This window comes from Erpetoichthys calabaricus, chromosome 4 (genome assembly GCF_900747795.2).
Source record: "Erpetoichthys calabaricus chromosome 4, fErpCal1.3, whole genome shotgun sequence".
Lineage (NCBI taxonomy): Eukaryota > Metazoa > Chordata > Cladistia > Polypteriformes > Polypteridae > Erpetoichthys > Erpetoichthys calabaricus.
The window spans coordinates 222041460-222059296 of NC_041397.2; the positions used below are offsets into that span (position 1 = coordinate 222041460).

A 17837-nucleotide genomic window follows, 5' to 3' on the forward strand; every position below is an offset into this window, starting at 1 on the left:
TATATTGTGGCTCTGTGCCATCAGTTAAAAACCAACATAACATGTACAGTATGTATACTTTTAAACAGAGCACTTCACTTGAGGTATCTTACAGCTAAATAACCTACAAAAGCAGTAAACATAGCATATCTATTTTGAAATGTAAGCTGTGAAATAGCTTTCAAAACCTGTTTACAACTTTAACAATCCAATTGGATGTTGACATTCTTAAAAGATCCCTTTTTTGTGCTTTTGTGATAAGCAACCCTGCCGCTTGATGTGCACTTTTGTAATATGATGTATTTTTATTTTTTTCTTCAGCCTGAGAAGAAACTGCTATTACACTTAATTTATTAACAATAATAATTGAAACATTGCAATGCCTCACCAGTGGCATTATCCTGAGTGCCTAGCTCTGGACTACTGAAAAAAAACACATGAAATAAAGAAGCAAATCATAAACAATCTACATTAAACACTTTCTGATTTAAAAAGCATGCATTAAAGAGGAGGTAGTACTTAAACATAAATATTGGAATAAATTACATCAGAGCTCTTCTAGAATTGAAAGTGAAAACAGCGCAACAAACTCATAAAATATGAAAAGCATTTTATTTATTTATTTTTTTAACAGAAGAAGATATCCATCAAATTTCTCATCAAAGATAGATATTAAATATGTTATCCTTTGACTTCAGGACAAACTGCAGATTTGATGCAGTGCAATAAATTGATTATATTGACAATCTCCATTTCAAAGGTTAGAAACCGTCAGCATGTTACAGTGACCTTTGGCCTTTGAGTCAGTGGGGAAAAGAGACTGGACTGCCTTGAGTAATTAAGCAGTTATTATTCTCAGCTCACTTGCGCCAATAATTCTTCAAGCTCTGGTCGAGCTTTGAATCGTGAATAAAAGTCTGCTTCTGTGTGCTACAGTAAGGAGAAAAAAAACCGTCATTTACTATATATAATACATGTCTTGTTTATTATCTAAATATAGGTTAATTTAGATGCATTCTTGTTCCTTTCTATAAAATCCAGGTTTTAGTAAATGAAAAGCTTATATATGCTATAAAATAAATCAGAGCACTCGTTAAACTTGATTCACACACTGTAATGCACTGTACATGCCAAATAATGTATTTAGTACTAACACTTAAAACAAACTATTATTAGTTAACGAGTTATGAATTGGAATATGAAATCCAACAGCAAAATTTATAATGGAATTAGCAATTTTAAAACACTTTTCTTCCCCTGAATTAATAATTTGCAGATAGGGGAAATAACATCTAATATATATGCAGAAACAAAGGAAGTATACATAGCATAATGAATATGTAGGATTAAAACAGCATTTAATAATAATTGTTAAATTCTGCAGTAAGCTGCATTTACAGGCATTGTTCCTGCTTTTAATTTACTTTTGGAAAAAATGCCATCCAGCTAGACAAACTCAAAAGTGTATTAGACTTTTAGACACCAGTAAATGCTGCAGAATGAATGTTCCAGTATATAAATCTTTCCTGTAATTGGGCTGGTGAAGTGCATTTCTATTTTACAAAGATATGAAAGAATAACAGCATGAAAATTAGGCTCCTCTGACATTGTACAAGAGGTGGCTGCTGTCAGTTTTGTTGATAGGACTCTTGACCAATGAATGAAGGGGACTGGGGGGAGGGATCTTCATCCAGTCTTCAGTTCAAAAACTCAATTCCATGTAAACTGAACTTCCTGTTTATAATGTGCACTGATTATTCAGGATCTTTCTATATAATACGCTACTGTGGCTGTTCACTTGTCTGTCCAGGATTTTAAATCACCTGTAGCTTGCAAACCATTTGAACTATTGACCTAAAATTTGGTACACATATACTACGTGACATCTACTATCCGCTTTTGGGGTGATGATTGACCTCCAAGGTTATTCCTCTTTTTATTTTTATTTTATTTTATTGTAGAATCAACTCTTGGCAGCAGCCAGCCGTGTATGTGTACGGACGCTGTTCTCATCCCTGCCACCTTCGCCGTCACTTCCCCTACCGCTTCCTATCTTAAATCATTCTTGAGGCAGATTGAAGACTTAAGTGCAAGCTTAAGTGGAAAATTAAAGAAAACATACTAAGTAATCACAACGCAAGCACTGACTTAATCAGTTTTAATGGAAGAAGATGCCGACGAAAAAAGAGAAGAAGTGGGCCACTAGGGTGGAGAAAAGAAGATCTGCTCAGGAAGCAGCAAGCGCATCAACCTCTGAGCAAATGAATGGTAAACGTACAGAGAAAGAGGATGAAAACTAGGAATGCTCAAGTCAAGTGTATTCACTGCACGATTGTGGTGCGCCGTTACTGGTAACCTAATAATAGGTTAGCAAAAATGCATGTGTTTTACACGTTGTTAACAAATGACTAAGTAATTTATATATATATACTAGTCATTTAGCCCGTTACAATAAAGGGCGCTAGAACAGTAGTGCATAAACATTAGTAGAAACAGTCTATATTAAATGGCAAGGGACTTTGACCTCTTTCTTTCAGCCTTTCTTTTGTTGATGTTTACTTGCTGAGCTGACCGTTCTTCGTGGGCTGCCGCCGTGTATTGTGTGTCTTTAATTTCCTGTGACAGTAATACTGTCTTGTACGACTCTATTCAATAAGGGCGCGCACAAAAAGGCGACCTCAATTGAGCGCGGCGAATAAAGGCGTTCGTAGATAATTTAGTTCAAATGGCTCTGGAATATGTGAAGAGCAACAAAGGTGCAGATCTTTATTTACGCGCGCCTTTATTCGCTGCGCCCAATTGAGGTCGCCTTTTTGCGGCTCTCCTTTTTGCGCGCGCCCTTATTGAAGGATACCATCTTGTACGTCCGCTGGCTTGTACGTCCGTAATATACCTTTAATTGTCTCTGGCGGTAATACAGGCGTGCGCGTCGGTAATATGCCTTTAATCTCCTCTGACAGTAATACTGGCTTGTATGTGGCTGTAATATGCGTCACTGTATTGTGTACCTTTAATTTCCTCTCGCAGTAATACTGGTTTGTATTTCCGTAAAACGCCTCTAACTTTCTCTGACAGTAATATCGCGCATCGCACCGTGTCCCGCGCATGCGCACTTCATCAGAAGACACCCACACATGGACACCTGGATGCACATAGGGATTTTTATATATATATATATATATATATATATATATATATATATATATATATATATATATATATATATACACACACACACACAGGTCCATAAATATTTGGACAGAGACAACATTTTTCTAATTTTGGTTCTGTACATTACAATGTACTGTACAATGAAACAACTCAGATGTACTTGAAGTGCAGACTTTCAGCTTTAATTCAGTGGGGTAAACAAAACGATTGCATAAAAATGTGAGGCAACTAAAGCATTTTTTTTAACACAATCCCTTCATTTCAGGGGCTCAAAAGTAATTGGACAATTGACTCAAAGGCTATTTCATGGGCAGGTGTGGGCAAGTCCGTCGTTATGTCATTATCAAATAAGCAGATAAAAGGCCTGGAGTTGATTTGAGGTGTGGTGCTTGCATGTGGAAGATTTTGCTGTGAACAGACAACATGCGGTCAAAGGAGCTCTCCATGCAGGTGAAAGAAGCCATCCTTAAACTGCGAAAACAGAAAAAACCCATCCGAGAAATTGCTACAATATTTCAAGTGGCAAAATCTACAGTTTGGTACATCCTGAGAAAGAAAGCAAGCACTGGTGAACTCAGCAACGCAAAAAGACCTGGACGTCCACAGTAGACAACAGTGGTGGATGATCGCAGAATCATTTCCATGGTGAAGAGAAACCCCTTCACAACAGCCAACCAAGTGAACAACACTCTCCAGGGGGTAGGCGTATCGATATCCAAGTCTACCATAAAGAGAAGGCTGCATGAAAGTAAATACAGAGGGTGCACTGCAAGGTGCAAGCCACTCATAAGTCTCAAGAATAGAAAGGCTAGATTGGACTTTGCTAAAGAACATCTAAAAAAGCCAGCACAGTTCTGGAAAAACATTCTTTGGACAGATGAAACCAAGATCAACCTCTACCAGAATGATGGCAAGAAAAAAGTATGGAGAAGGCGTGGAACAGCTCATTATCCAAAGCATACCACATCATTTGTAAAACACGGTGGAGGCAGTGTGATGGCTTAGGCATGCATGGCTGCCAGTGGCACTGGGACACTAGTGTTTATTGATGATGTGACACAGGACAGAAGCAGCCGAATGAATTCTGAGGTGTTCAGAGACATACTGTCTGCTCAAAATGTTAATGCTAAATGTAGTCAAATTGATTGCGCGGCGTTTCATGATGCAGATGGACAATGACCCAAAACATACAGCCAAAGCAACCCAGGAGTTTATTAAAGCAAAGAAGTGGAAAATTCTTGAATGGCCAAGTCAGTCACCTGATCTTAACCCAACTGAGCATGCATTTAACTTGTTGAAGACTTAACTTCAGACAGAAAGGCCCACAAACAAACAGCAACTGAAAGCCGCTGCAGTAAAGACCTGCCAGAGCATTAAAAAGGAGGAAACCCAGCATCTGGTGATGTCCATGAGTTCAAGACTTCAGGCTGTCATTGCCAGCAAAGGGTTTTCAACCAAGTATTAGAAGTGAACATTTTATTTCCAGTTATTTAATTTGTCCAATTACTTTTAAGCCCCTGAAATGAAGGGATTGTGTTAAAAAATGCTTTAGTTGCCTCACATTTTTATGCAATCATTTTGTTCACCCCACTGAATTAAAGCTGAAAGTCTGCACTTAATAATAATAATAATAATTCTTTGCATTTATATAGCGCTTTTCTCACTACTCAAAGCGCTCAGCAATTGCAGGTTAAGGACCTTGCTGAAGGGCCCAACAGAGCAGAGTCCCTATTGGCATTTACGGGATTCGAACCGGCAACCTTCCGATTGCTAGTGCCGATCCCTAGCCTCAGAGCCACCACTCCGCATTCATTGTGGTAATGTACAGAACCAAAATTAGAAAAAAAGTTGTCTCTGTCCAAATATTTATGGACCTAACTGTATATCACCCTCAATGGACAGTTTTCATATTGTTTTGTCATTGTACAACGTGTATAATTTTTTTTTTTTATCATACCCGTTCTCCATAAAAAACGTAAGACTAATTTTCTTTCTTGGTCATCAATACAAAACACATCGGTTAAGGAATATAAAAAAGTATTTCTTGGATGGAGTATTTCTTTAAATACATAAACTTTTACTTCACAAATACCTTTCAAGTGTGTAATTTATTAAGGTATGAAAAGAAATCTATTACTGACTCCACAGAGAACTAGTTATTTAGTTAAGTAGAAAGGCCTATTTCAAACTGAAGTAAAAATAGTTAAAAAGTGATTCATGAATGCAACCTAATACATAATTTAATGTCTTAGTGAGATCTATCATGCAGTAAAGTGTTTATAGCAACAAATTAAAAAGGGAAAATATACTGGCAGAAAAGATGACATGCAAAGAAAAGCAGCAAATTTAAGAGTGGGTCCAGAGAAATTAGGCAGTTACTTATTTCTGCTAAAAATAGCTGCTGGATTCAGCATTGAGGTTATCAGACTATGAACTAGGAAACACTATGTCGAGGCTAACAGAAACTCAAGGGTTGCAAAATAATGTTAAAAATCACAAAGAGTCTTACCTCTTTAATAGAGAACTGCACTCCTTCTGGCTGATTCCTCTGAAGAATCTCAATGAATATTGGAGCCAATGTGGAACTTAATGCTCCTAACTGGAATCAGTGATAGCAAATATGGTAGATATTTTGAAAAGCAGTATATAAACCATAATTCTATAAAAAAAATGTACCTTGCTACCAAAAAAAGAAACAAACAAACAAAACATTCAGGTTATTCTGTTTAAGAAGAAACTTCATGGATCAAAGCTCCTGTACCCCCAACTTATGTTCCATATTCCAGTAATAAAAGCAGTGAATAGTTAAGTTCATTTTTGAAATTTCATTTTTGGAACGAGAAGTGTTTAGTACACAAGTGTAAACTATTGCATAAACTACCACTTGAAAGTAATGTAAATGCCTTTAAAGCCCTACAACATGACCATACTCTACTATAATACGTGTTTCGTTTATTTAAATTACTGAAGACCTTAACTTTACCTTGCTATATTTCTGTGCTCAATTTTGTTTTTTCATTGTACTCAACAGAATACCAGCGTAACATGACAGCTGATTTAGAAAATGGAATGGTTGATTTCTGTTGATGTTTGGTGGGAAAAATGTGTGCCTTCCCTACAGCCGTGAAGTTTTTTTTTTTTTTTGTTCTTTTGAAAACCTGGGTAGTATATTATGTGCGAGGTACTGCAACTGGCTATTTAGAAAATTCAGATAAGTTACTTGCAATGTGCATAAACACATTATGGGTTCAAGGGTGAATACTCTGTGACCGCTCTTTAAGATACCGTTACTAGAAATATAAATCATTTTACATAGCCAAAAGCTAGAATAATGCTTTTAATTGCGCTGCAAGTAATAATAATGTTTTTTATTGTCTTTTGTTATATTATAGTCAATGGAGAAAAATAAATTCTTATATACGTGCTTCTTATTTAGCTCTGGATAAGTGGGCTCTATAAGGGGCTTGCTGCACCGCAGAGGGCCATTTCTGGTCTTGCATCCAGTGATGCAGCGATACTTTCAAGTAGAATTGATCAAAGTGAATCACACAATAAAAGTAATGCAAGAAGCTACAAAAAACTATTAGAAAAGTTAAAAATTTGCATTGGTTAGTTTGGATATATAATTTTTCAAAATTCACTTTACCTGCACAACTCTCATATGAGTGTTTAGAATTGCATCTGTGTACATTTTTGTGCCGTGTTCCTGCATTAGCATTACTTCAGTGAATTTTGTTGGCAAAGCATAACTGAAAACAAAGGGATAAAACAACTGTAACAAAATAAACATTTATGAATCCTATTTTTTAATCTAAAAGCAAGTCTGAATAATTTTAGAACAATGTTTTAATACTGTATTGTTTGTATTTCTGACTGAATAGTGTTTTACTATTTGCAAATGTTTTTCCCCAACTACAAATGCAAACCAAGTAACAGATCCATGCTTTGTTCTAGATGCAAAAACTGTGTGATCAAAAATGAATACAAAATTCCAGAATTTAGAGTGATGTGTCTGGAATTACTTGCATCTGTTTGTAAGAAGGAATCAAAACTTTTACAAAGGAAGGAAAAAAAAACTATAATAGTTGCACTTTAACCAGATAGAGTATCATACTATACCACATTAAATATTAAAATATTTAAGTGTGAAAAATATTGGGAATGTTCTAAACACCATTGTAAACTAAAAAAAAAGATACATACTGTGTGCTAATATTAAAATGAAACACAATCAATTTTAACTAAAAAAGTGCTGCTTTTATGTACAATACAAAAAACATCTTTTCTCCCCCTTTTTTTCACTAATCAATGAGTCACAAAGCAGTATTCTCGATAAACAGCTTTAATTAAACTCCCAATCTCATATAGCCTATTTGCTCAATTTGAATCAGCATTAACACTGAAAGTCAGATGTGTGCTGTATCTGTAAAATATATGTGACATAAACAAACACAGAATTGTTGAAGCAATTTTGCAACCTAAAGAAAGGAAATATCAGCCGTGTGATAAAATTATGGCAAAAGATTTTTATGGGTAAGAATGTTGAATTCTGATTGTCTGGCACGCTCTTACCTCTTTTTTTCCCCCATGAGCTTTTGATTTACAGAGCCCAAAATGTTAGCAGCATTAAAAATGTAAGAGTTCTTAAGTATACTGCTCTTCTGTTTTAGTAATATATAGTCTTAGACTGATACCAACATCTGAAACTCTGAATTTCTAATACTGCCTGACAGGATAGATTTGACCCTTTTTTATTAATTTGCCTTGATAGACTCAATAAGGGAGTAATATGACTAAACAAATGAATTACCAACTTGTTGAGGCAGTCTTACCTTATGTATACATTTCACTATTTTATGAAATCTAAATATTCAGCATTTAAGATGAAAATGCATGTTATTTTTGAAAGTGCTCTGTGTTTTCTTTCAGAATTAATAACAGGGGACTAAAATACACAAATTAACAAAAATTGTACCTTAAAAACAGGGTAATTACAAAAACCAGTTTACAATTTTTAGTCTCAGATGCCTTACATGCATAAGTGTCTAATTCATGACCTCTTTGCTAAACAAATTTTGACATTTGATTGCAGCAATGGGATAGTGGAACACTTGAAACTTTTCGAGAACATCTGCATTGATGTACAAACATGCTGGCTAGGATCAGCAGGGAGTATTTGAATTTATTACAATTATAAAGTTTAGTAAAGAGAGAAAATAAGTACAACAACAAAAGACAAAGAACTCACCTTTCATCCACCTTGATCTTCAGTCGGTTGCAGAGGTTATGGATGTATTGAGAGAAGTGTTCCACAAGAGTCATATCATGACCAGAAACACATACATTAAGTACTGCATACTCAACATCAGTCCCTGCTTTTATTTCTTTCATCTGCAGCTTTTCCTTCTTCTTTTTAGGCTATGCAAAGAACCAAAATGTATTTTATAGAATTACCTTAACATGGGGTATTTATTTTATAGGCAAAGAATGTGCACTTCATAGATCTCTTACAAATTATTTAGCTGTGTACACTGAAGCAAATACACCAGCACTAAAAAAAGAGAACAGTCAATAATAAAGTCTTAGCCAATTATTAGCAAATCTACCCAGGAAGATGGGTTCTCCTGTCACAATGTGCATTCCATCACATTGAAAGAACAGTTAAAGCAAACTACTTATTATGCATTATTTTTCATTGCACTGCACCAAAAAGGAGGAAAAAAATAATTTTCCCTGGACATTAACCTGCATATACCCTGGCCATGGAGGCAAAAGAGCCACCAAAAAAGAAGCTTTTGTATTTGTTCAGCAGTCACCTTTGATGCATATGTGGATTGTTTAACACTTTAAATTGTTTTGTGTGTCTTTGCAAGTGCAATATACAGGTTATTCCTGACAGAAGGTTCTATTCAATAAGGGCGCGCACAAAACGTCGAGCTTCAAAAGGGCGACCTCAATTGGGTGCAGCGAATAAAGGCGCGAGTAAATAAAGGCGAGCTTCAAAAGGGCAACCTCAATTGGGCGCGGTGAATAAAGGCAAACGCAACAAAATTATACAGAAAATTTATTAGATAAAGGCAATGATTGAACATTTAAAAAGGCGAAAGCAAAAATATTAAAACATTCGCTCAATTGAGGTCGCCCTTTTGAAACTCGCCTTTTTGTGCGCGCCCTTATTGAAGGATACCCTGACAGAATGCTGTAAGAAACACATTTGGCATTTATGTACATACACAAAGAAACACCTTTATGTTTGCATTATTATATGTATAATCTAAGAAGATGTTCCATCATAAAACTGAGTGAAAATATTTAGCAAAAAAAAAAAAATACTACAGCTGAATTTTGTTGCTAATTGATAACTAAGATGCAAAGCCCATGTGAAGCTGGTTTTTAGTACTGTGCATTAGAACAACTGATACTTGGGGGCATCCTTGTGTTAGCTATTAAATTAATCAGCCCACTCTTAAAATTTCCTGGAAATCCTGTTTCTTTTGTTTAAAAATATGGTAAAATGTATCCACTAAATAAGCAAAAAGGAGGGTTAAATAATTGATTAAACATGGTGATAAAACAAGTCTATTTTTATTAAACATACTAAACATTTAGCTACAATTATTTAATTACCGGACTTCTCTCAGAAGTTCTGTTAGAAAATGTGTCAGGAAAATCAGCTACTTTCATTAGTTTCCTAATAGATCAAATTGTTTTTGATATACTGTATTTGTAGCCACAACTAGTAGTTTAGAAAACGATAAGGTACTTAAATGTTTTAGCACTGTGCTCAAAGTCAGTATTTTATGCCAACAGTATTTTCTTAAAAGTAACTACAAGTACGAATGGTTTCTTTGGGACATGCAGAAATTAAACCTGCATTTGAAGTTGCACATATCAGATGCATATGTACATAATAGAACTGGGCAATAAACCAGTTAGTAGTAGCATGAGATAGGAGCTAGTATTGCACAACTTCAAATTCATATTCTGCCTTGGATTAAGTAGATTTGACAATGGATGATTGTTTAATGCTGACAAATTTTAAACAGGGAGAGAGAAAAGGAAAAAACTGTTTCTTTTCCTGTGTTTGCTCGGAGGCAGCAGCAGTGAGTGAGAAGCTAGATGAACTTCCATTGTTCAAGTCCAAGAGGTGAATACCTGCTATTCAATCAATACGAGTAGCAGAATGTGAAGTGTTTTGATGAATAAGAGGTGTGCCTGTATGTAGAATTACACAGGGGCTTTATCAGGTGTGCCAAATACAAATGCATTATATTGTTAACTACTGAAACCATCAGAATTTTTAATTAAACAGAGATATAATTGCTGCCATACTGCCCACTCCTACTACAGAATACAGTATAGAAGGTCTAATTTGGTCTGGCCACGTAGGCAATATTAAAGTAGAATTTCTTGGAGGTATTACCTGGAGAGTTCACTTACTGATAGAAAAAAAGGCTGCAGTTGCTTTACCAGGCAGATGACATGAACCAGTCCAGTTATTCAAATTATACTATTTGGAACTTTATATGGAAAAGAGTAAAAATTATTTTAGTAACGTTCTTCTCATCTACAGCATATTTCAACTCTTTATCCCTTTTTCATTTTCATGTGATGCAAAACATGACAAATAATTAATTTTGGGAATCATAATTGGGAAGAAATCTCACTCCACATAAATGATGCTTACCACTTCTTTTGGCAAAAGATATTTGTATCTTCCAATACCATGTGTAGGCTTGGATCGATAATTCCTCTCATGGTTCTGCACAACACTAAAAACTAAAAGTGCAAATACAGCATATTTGTTAAATTATACCTAATGAAAAATGCTTTTTAATATATTGAAATTTGCCTATTTAAATGTATTAACTGTGCCAATTGTTAATAAATAATAATGACATAAAAACTTTGATGTCACAAAATATGATAAAAATTAAATAAATATAAAAGGAAGGAGAAGAGGAAGTGCTTCTGTAAAATAAACACATTGACATTAGCATGTAAAAATCAGTAGAAGTAGTTCGGAGGAATAAAGAAATTGTCAAGACTCCTCCACCTTGGAAATCTTTTATTCTGAAGAACATCTAAAATTACTTTGATTATTTAGTTCATTACAACAATGTTTTACTTTCTAAATGGTAAACAGTCATCTACCATTAAAAATACACCTTTAGTCAGATGCGGCTTCCTCTTGTGCACACTGATATTTATATTTTAAAACATACAGGTATTTTAAATAGTTTAGTCTTTTTATATATAAAACACAGACCATTACAATGAAAAATTAATCTACAAAACAAGGTAGATATGTTTCAAAAACCTGCCACAATAAGTTTCATTTGAAGCAGTATATTGTTAGTAGAGAAAATAAATTATATATAAAATCTTGTTCAATGTCAATGCAAAATTTTATTACTATCTCAATCATTAAAGAATTACCTAGCTTGGGCACAATATCTGTTGCTTACCTTTGCATACGCCATTATCTAAAGGTGATAGCCTATAACCAAACCAAAAAAAGGGTAGTCACAAAACAAAATGAAACAATAAGAGAACATTTAAAATTAACAATAAGAATTAGATAACTCTAAATGTATTAATATACCCCATGACCATGTGTTAGGATATAGAGGGTTGGATAATGAATGGATGTATGTATTGGGGAGCAAAGTAGATGTAATTTTTATAGGTGTATAACTACTGTATATAAATTGTGAAATAACAATTACAATTGAGTGCTTAACCACAACATTACATTGTGTTACACAATAAATACAAGGTAATAATACCCAGTTACTCTGTAATCATGCAGGTAATAACATTGTATGTACAGTGTAATTAGGGACACCTAATCTAAAGTGGTATCGGTGTAATGTTGTTTTGTATATAAATTTATAGTGTTCCATAAGCGGTTTTTTAAGATTATACCTCTTTGAATCTAATATATCTGTGACATTTTTTCGTTTCATTTTATCCAATTATTATTATAAACAATAGTAATTAACAGGCCATACAGTATGCAGTTTGTGTGTAATTCCTTTTTGAGCTAGGATATCATTGAAATTCAAAATAAGTACAATTTTGCTTAAACCCAATCATGCACGCCCTACAAAGGCCCTAAACCGAAGCTGTAAAAAGTTAAACAGAAATACAAATACGTAGTTGCAGCGCTAAGCAGCAGAGTTTACAAAATGTGAAAGTGGCAGCATTAATAGCTGTTGTACACAAAACACAGGGGGCAACACACAATGTTTAAATTGTAGGTAGATATGCAAGTTAACTAAGAACACTTATTTGTGGAAAGACTAGTCATTTGCTCCATAGTAGGTTGTAATCCTGGATGCCAAGTTTTAAACTAGAGCTTCTTTCCCACATTGAATTGTGCTCACGTAAAATAAACTTGTTGCAAGATGAGTACTTCCAGTTAGATGCTTTTGGCTCAGGTAGCTACTGCAGTTGTTGTTTGCTCTCCACAACAGGACAGGACACAAATCTGATTCCTTCTCCAGATTCACTATGACTCACAGCTATGACAGTGGCCAGACCAGACAATCCCTATTACACACCCACACTGCTCTCAGATTTTTTTTTTCTTGTATGTGGTTTGGATGTGACTCTCATGTCTGCTTCAGTTTACTTTGAGGGTTTTGATTTAGTGCCAAATGCTTAGGGACTCTAAATAGGCTTGGTATTAAGTAAGCACAGTTTAACTGAGTATGGTGATGAATGGACAAAGACATCTACGCCCATGCTAACGAAAATGTATCCTGAGTGTCCAGCAGTGTATTTGGTTTTGCTCTATGGGATCAAAATGGGCCGGAGCCAAACCGAGTGCACAAGGGGACAAGGAGCTCACATTTTCCCAAGATTCTATTTAACTTCAGTGACAACACTGGGGTAAATCCTAAATCTGGAAGTGATGTACTTCTGTGTTGGTGACAAAAAGGTGGTTTACTACAAAAACCACGTAATGGATTGTTTACCACAGAATTGTTAGAATATAGTAACATACATCACACAGCCATTAAAAAGTACCAATTAACATAAAACAAAAATTTGAGCAAAGCAAGCTAAGTCTCTGTGTATAACTATATCAGCAAATTTTCACTGATTTCAACCAACCACCAAACTACGTTTATTTTGCACTTGAACGTATCTTTTCTTTATATTTTCCCTGATGCCTCCCCTTATGCATGCATGTTATATCCTTTAATTTGCTACTGCTTGCACGTCAGGGTCACGGTAATTCAATGACAATGCTGCTTCATTATTACAAGTTTTTTTTTAAGGCAAATCTTACCATTAATTGGCCCAACAAATACATTCTGTGTTTCATAACAAGGAATTGATTATTTGTTCTCAGCACACTTAAGACTTTTTATCCAATTTGTTACAAAAATTTAAGGAAGTGTTTCGCTGTTTTTTTAGAGCAGATATTTTGTGGCTAAAACTTTTTTTAGCAAGTACTTGAATTTGAATTTTTTAATTTTAATTAATGAAAACACTGTTATTCCCTTTGGACTTGCACTCATCAACAAAAATCACTCTTTAATGTCAAAAGAAATCCTGACATTTTTTAAAATTAAAAATAAAAAAAAAAATTAAATAATTTCTGCCTTATGTATTCATTCATCCCTTTGCTTTGGCACACCTAAATTACCTTTTAACTGTCCAACTCTCATCTCCTAGTCACATCATTCCTTGGCTGGACTCCACTGCCACTGCTTTGTAGTTTCATATGCCTTCAGAATAAATATAGCTATAGGTGGGATCTTCCCTGTTTAGTTAATGCATTTCTAAGGAAACACCACACCATGAGCATAATTGAACATTCTAAGTGAATCTAAGTCAAGTCTCTTGAAAAACAGCAGTCAGGGCAAGAATCAGAAAAACCATACCAAGGCTAGGAATATACTGTATCCTGAAGCCTGACATCCAGTATTAAAAAGGACAGAAAATATGGAATAACTGTATATTTGCCTAGAAATGTCCATCCAAAAGAGTGTCTGGGCACGATTCACTATACTAAGGGAAGCTACCAATAGTCATATTCCAACTCTAAAGGAGTTATTGTCCTCCATGACTATATGGGAAAGAAGAAATTGTTCATAAGACAACATAGTACAATACACACATCACAAATCTGGGAAGGGTGGTAATCTTTTTTTTTTTTGTAAAAAAAAAAAAATCCACATCTTGGCTGGAATTCACTCAAGGGCACATGGCTGACTCAATAATTTACATGAAGATTATATGGTCTGGAGAGAAAAAAAACAAAAAATAAAATTGAAATTCGGGCCACAGTGGAAATCACTGAACTGGTTACCAGCCTACCACTGCATATCACATTGAGAACACTGTCACAACAGTTAAGTATGCTGGTAGTAAGCATTATGCTTTGGCAATGCTTCTCTGCAACTCAGACTACAAAACTCATTAGATAGTGGGAAAAAATGGATAAAGTGATTTACAGAAAATTCCTGAAGGAAAACTTGCTTCAATTCACAAGAGCTCTAGGACTTGGAAGATGATTTACATTTAAAAAGGTCAGAATCTGTGGACTAAAATTCTAGTATCAAAATGTGCAACACACAGTTATGAAAAATAATATTATTTTCATTATTAATTAATTTAGTCAAATGTTTGGTTTTTATTTTGAAAATTATGAAGTAGTATGTGTTGAGGAGTGGCAAAAAATCTCAGTTAAATCCATCACAGTTCACTACTGTATCACTATAAAATATGAAAATGTCCAAGGGGTCAATACATTTATAGCCACTGTATCATCTTTAGTGTTCAGTCTGTAGCTTGGTTTACAGCAACTCTCCACTCCTCTCATTTTTCTGCCTTCCTTTTCATTTCTTGGTAGTTCCTGCATCTTTCACTATTTGCTCTAGATATTGCAAACATGATCTTCCTCTGCCTCTCTTCCCCTTAACTTGTCCTTCCATTATCAATTTCAGGAGCCCTTCATGTCTCAATATGTGTCCCACAAGCTACACTTGTCTTTGAACTATAGTTTTCTATAAACTGTGCCTTGCATATACTCTTTGGAGAACTTCTTCATTAGTTATTTTATCAGCCCATTTAATTTTCAATATACACAGGTAGCACCATAGCTCAAATGAATTTAGTCTCTTTTCCTCTTGAACTCCTAAGGTCCAATTCTCTTAGCCATATAAAACTACACTCCAGACAAACGTTTTTAGGAGCCTTATTCTGATTTGAAGAGTGTTATTTTGAGATATCAAAGGCTTTATATTTTTGTTGAAAGTGATTTTTGCTCGATTACTTCAACTTTACTTAAAACTTACTTCCCTTGTAATCCTACTTTAAAGATAAATTAATCTACTTGTTCAAGATGTTCACTACCATCATCATCGGCTTGTTCCTCTTTGTCGCATACCATTACCTTTGTTTTGAATTTATTGTCACATTATATCTTATCCCCATAATTTCGTTCATTTTTTTCCAACATGTATTTCAGGTCTTCTTCATTTTCAAGATATCAATATCATTCTCAAATCTGAGCATATCTATTCTTTCACCTTGCACTATTACTCCCACTTTTACTTGTTCCCCAACTTCTTTCAAACTTTCTTTTATATATATATATTGAACACAGTGAGTGATAGTGTGCACTCTTTTCTAGCTCCTTTCCAGATTTTTCCTCTTCGTTACTTCCCTCCATATAAAATAGCTCTCTCATTCCTATATAGATAGCATACAAGTCTATGCTCTCTATTGATAATTCCACCTTTTTTCAGAACCTCAAACATTTTGTCCCACTTAACGTTGTCAAAGCCATTTGCTATATCTATAAATGCTATGTATGTTTTCATATTCCGGTCAATCCTTTCTTCTATGACCATTCTTAGAGCTAATATTGCTTCCCAGGTACCTAAATTCCTTCTTAATCCAAACTGATCTGAGAGCAGGACTTCAGCTTTTTGTTCTATGCACCGAATGATAATATTAATAATTATTTTTGATGCATGTGTCACTAAGCTTAATGTTCAGTGGTGTTTGCATTTTATTGCGCCTGCTTTTTTAGGTATGGGGATCATGAGATTTTCTTCAAAATCAGCAGGTAGTTCTCCATACTCATATATCACACAGACAGGTTTATAGAGCCTGTTCTTCATCTTTGTTCCTCATGTTTGAAGAGGCTCGGCTGGAATGTTATCTACACCAAGGGCTTTGTTGTTTTTCAAATACTTCATCGCCATTATGAACTCTTCTCTCAGTATAGTTTCACCAAGATTGTCTAAATCTATTTTAGCTCCTGTTTCAATATTATCTGGCAGTTCTTCCTCTCCATATAATTCTTCAATATAGTCTTTCCATCTTTTTACGGTATGATTTCATCATCTTTATCTAGTATATTGCCATATATATTAAATATATATATTCAAGAGGATTTATAGGTCTCTAATGTGGTCTCTTTTACATGAAGACAAACAGGCGTCCAATCTTCCTTGTTGTGACTCATCTCAACAATTTCATTTGGAATGTTTTAGTTATTTAAATCATTTGGTTGCTAATGAAGATGCAAGTGTAAATGGCATTCAGGTAGCTTCTTCACTTTAGAATTCCTAGCCTTTTGTACCCATTTCTGCGCTTTGTCAGCTATCTGTATTTAGTGATCTGATCTTTATTCAGTACTGACAGGAAGAAGTACAAGTGTGAGTTAATAGAATTAATCATTGCAGAAATCAACGTAATTACAAAGGGTCCACAAACATTTTCCTGCAACTATGTGAGCTTACCTATACACCGAAGCAATCGACTGGAAGAATTTTTCGCTTCTTCTGCAAAATACCTGCAAATTCAAAGAGAATCGTATTCATTTAAACATGAACTTATTAAAAATGCGACGAACACAGTGCAAGCCAAAAACGCTGTTCTGGGTGGTGGGTAAATATGTCCCGGCCGCGGTGCACACCAAACCCAGTTGGGGAGACAGTTAATCGCAGAACTCACACAAGTACTGGCTCCTCACGAGGAATCCAATTACAATCGATAATCATTTTTGAGGATGTAGGGGAAAACTTTAGGGCCGGATGAAAAACCATAAAACAGCAGGACTTACAGATCCTATACAACGCCTTCAGACTACAAGTGCATAGCATAAATGATTTTGTAATTCTACAACACAATACAAATCTACATTTTATTACACAAGTATTAAATATCTATCTGCTATGCGTCAATTCAACCACAGCAGCAGTGAACATTGCTACCAACGTGACCTTGATACGCTAGATTTTCATTTTAATTTAGTCTTTCTCTCATTTCGTTACCTTTGTCAATACTGAGTTCATTTTCTCCCAAAATCGATGTTTCATCCACTGCACGGAAACATAGATTTCATTTGTCCCACAATAATTCTAATAACGCGCTTACTAGCATGAAACACCTATTATACACATACACTGTCCGCTCGCCAACACGAACCCTGCTGCAACGCAATTGTTGAACATATTGGTTCCTACCCGCCGTTTTCATTGTTAATACTGTACTGAGACACCACAGTGATACAGAAGGAGGTTGCTTCTTGCCCTGCAATCGATGCTGTTGTTATAATCGTTGGCTCCGTGACCCAAAACTGTGCCTAATAAATTTACACCTCAGCACATCCAGGATTAAATGTATAACTATGACTTTGTATTCACTGTCACTTTATT

General features: G+C 35.0%; 1 protein-coding gene across 2 annotated transcripts; it reads right to left on the reverse strand.

Annotated features, from left to right (window-relative positions):
- Positions 1–572: 572 nt before the first annotated feature.
- mrpl48 (mitochondrial ribosomal protein L48) lies at positions 573–17673 on the reverse strand. Of its 2 annotated transcripts, none has more exons than XM_028800334.2 (8): positions 17557–17673; positions 16920–16972; positions 11619–11650; positions 10838–10929; positions 8399–8568; positions 6797–6899; positions 5660–5749; positions 573–909 (listed from the first exon to the last, which is right to left on the reverse strand). In XM_028800334.2, exons 1-8 carry the CDS (start codon positions 17656–17658, stop codon positions 835–837), a joined length of 717 nt encoding a protein of 238 aa, XP_028656167.1. In that variant the 5' UTR covers positions 17659–17673; the 3' UTR covers positions 573–834. The 2 variants fall into 2 exon arrangements, with proteins under 2 accessions (XP_028656167.1, XP_028656168.1); XM_028800335.2 differs by having other exon boundaries at positions 17454–17615.
- Between the last annotated feature and the right edge of the window lie 164 nt (positions 17674–17837).

Bases quoted from the DNA above. Each gene is read 5' to 3' on its own strand.
- mrpl48 (XM_028800334.2), bottom strand. From the start codon at position 17,658: ATGAAAACGGCGGGTAGGAACCAATATGTTCAACAATTGCGTTGCAGC. The intron at 10,930-11,618 runs GTAAGCAACAGA...TTGCACTTTTAG, and splicing joins AGATAATGGCGTATGCAAAG to TTTTTAGTGTTGTGCAGAAC. The intron at 5,750-6,796 runs GTAAAGTGAATT...CACTGATTCCAG, and splicing joins CTCATATGAGAGTTGTGCAG to TTAGGAGCATTAAGTTCCAC.